The sequence below is a fragment of the Sinocyclocheilus rhinocerous genome, unplaced genomic scaffold (genome assembly GCF_001515625.1).
Source record: "Sinocyclocheilus rhinocerous isolate Xijiao unplaced genomic scaffold, SAMN03320098_v1.1 scaffold1348, whole genome shotgun sequence".
Lineage (NCBI taxonomy): Eukaryota > Metazoa > Chordata > Actinopteri > Cypriniformes > Cyprinidae > Sinocyclocheilus > Sinocyclocheilus rhinocerous.
The window spans coordinates 189,657-192,108 of NW_015648618.1; the positions used below are offsets into that span (position 1 = coordinate 189,657).

The 2,452-nt window shown below is 41.6% G+C and overlaps 1 protein-coding gene across 1 annotated transcript in view; it reads left to right on the forward strand.

Annotated features, from left to right (window-relative positions):
- The window catches only part of LOC107710035 (interleukin-3 receptor class 2 subunit beta-like), a 30,673-nt gene that overhangs the window by 6,957 nt on the left and 21,264 nt on the right, over nucleotides 1–2,452 (forward strand). The window contains exon 9 of the mRNA XM_016514717.1: nucleotides 848–1,022. Coding sequence (XP_016370203.1) covers nucleotides 848–1,022 — 175 coding nt within the window. The remainder of the gene's footprint in view (nucleotides 1–847; nucleotides 1,023–2,452) is intronic.

Sequence of the window (2,452 nt, forward strand, 5' to 3'; positions counted from 1 at the left end):
CATCGATATAAGCGGAATGTACAATGCATTCGCTAGTAAATAACCGCAGCATGAGAGTATCTTTATGTCGACATGCAGATTAACAGAAACACAACACTGCTGTGTGAAAGGAACTGAACCGGACAACGTTCTATAACGTCATACATGGAGAGTTCAGTAACTTGCTTGGTTGTAATCTGTGTCATCTGTGTCCCATAAATAGTGTCAATTTTAAATCCGGGTCTCAAAGTCTCCATTTTAAATCCGGGGATGGAAAAATTGGAATTGTCCTATTGCTTAAATGTGATCATTAAACTTTATACGGCTGTGATTTAACTAATTAAACGTGAGCACGTCATGTTTCAAAATAAAAACGCAGTTAGAAATCACCAAATAACCCACATTTATGTCAACATGCCATGTGTTTTGCTCTACTGATGATGAATAATTAATATTATGTGTGATTTATGGTATTTAAATCATACCTGTAAACTCACATTTCGGCCAGGAAAGTTTTGATGACATTTTCCTTTCATATTACCTCCGTAGAATGCCCGTAATAACGTAGTGTTTACTTTATGTAAGGGCTATATAATTCTGCTGTTCCACAAGCGCCACCTTGTGGCAAAGAGTAAATTAGCATATTCGCTTATATTCACATTTTACGCAGAGCAGTGTTGTGAATGTTAACTGGCATATTAACAAGACAAAAAACGAAATTTGACATAATTGTTAGGAAGCTTAAAAAAAAAGAGGTTTTCTGGGGTCGGGGGGCCTACTGTAATGCTGTAGCCCAGGGGCCTTTGGTTATCTTAAGGTGCCCCTGGCTGTGACTGATCACATGCATGATTTCACTTTCTCTTTGTAGGCCACAGAGAGCTTTACCCTTTCTAAGGGGTCCAACGATTTTGAGATTCCCTCTACGATTCTAGATCCTTCAACTGAATACCAGGCCCAGATCAGATTACTGCATGTACCTGATGGTGTTTATGACGTTCAGCCATCAGAATGGTCGCAGCCAGCAGTGTTCAAAACTAAGCCAGGTAACACCTTGATTTCAGCTGTGCACTTCTGATCGTATCCTAGTTTGATGTTGATATATTTAATTTCATTTTAGAGAAACTTTGCCAGTTCACAATTGAGATGTGCTTTGGAACATTAATCTCACTTTTAAAATGGTGTTTTCAATAATGAATTGTTCATTTTGCAATTGTAATTTAATGCAGAAATTAATCACTACAGCATCAATTAATTCAGTTGTTTTTTTTTAAGAAAAGAAAATGATTCATATTGATATATAAGTTGGATTTGGGTAGATTGGGTTAATTGTTTACATTGGGATTACATTGAGATACAATGAGATGACTCTTAAGAATTGGTGTGTACATGCAAATTCACCCTGCATGTTTGTTTGTTTGTTTGTCTGGTGACACTTTACAACTCGGTTAACATCAGTTAATGCATTAACTAACAATAAGCAATACATTCGTTAAATGATTTATAAGTATTTTCTGCATATATGAATGAATGAATGAATTAATACTTTACAATATTCCATTTGTTAGCATTGAAAAGTATTCATTCATTCATCCATTCAAATATACAGAATACTTACAGAGTGTGTAAACATTATTTCAGGACTTTATGCTAGAAAAAAAAAAAAGTGCCCTACTGTTGTCACGCCCCTGGACTGTTTGTTGTGCTCTGTGACCCAGTTTCTTCCCCATGTGTTCCGCTTCCCAGTTAATTAGTCATTCAGTACACCAGTGTTTGTTAATTATCCCTTGCATTTAAGTTCGAGTCTGTGCTGTCTGTCCTTGTCCGAGATTATACGTCAACCCTGGTGGTTCCTGTGCTCCTGTCTGCCCTGTGTATTTCCTTGGATGTTTGGATTAAAATACTATTGTTTCGTGTATCCCTGGTCTCCTTGTTCCTCGCTCCATGCCTTAAGGGAAGTGTGACAGAATCTCGGACCAAAATACAGTTACCTCCGTGTCTCCCCTCCGTTTTGTTTCCAAGTTTTTTCTCTCAGTGTTTTTGTTTCCGTTGTGTGCCCATATGGATCCCCTCCTTCGCCCCGAATTCATCCTCCTCCTGCTGGAGCAGGGGGAAAATTCGCTCGAGGGTCATACCGAGGGTTTCTGGCTATTGCCCATCTCACCACCTAGCCGGACGACGCGCTCTGCGCGTTCTATGACGCCAGCCTCAACACCGCGTGCAGAGCGCCGTCGTCCGAAGATGGCCCTCGAGCGGAATTCGCCGCCTTTGTGGAGTGGATACTGGCGAGAAATGGATCTCCATTCCCCGCCGGGTCCCAGGAATATATCGCCAGTGCCACTCCTGACCCAGAGCCCAGCCCACCATCTCCCCGATGCGCGGAGCACATGCCCGAGCCCACCGCTGATGGAGAGCCAGAGCCTGCCGCGACCGACGAGCCATCGCTAGAGAGAGCGACAGAGCTGAGGATCGCTGC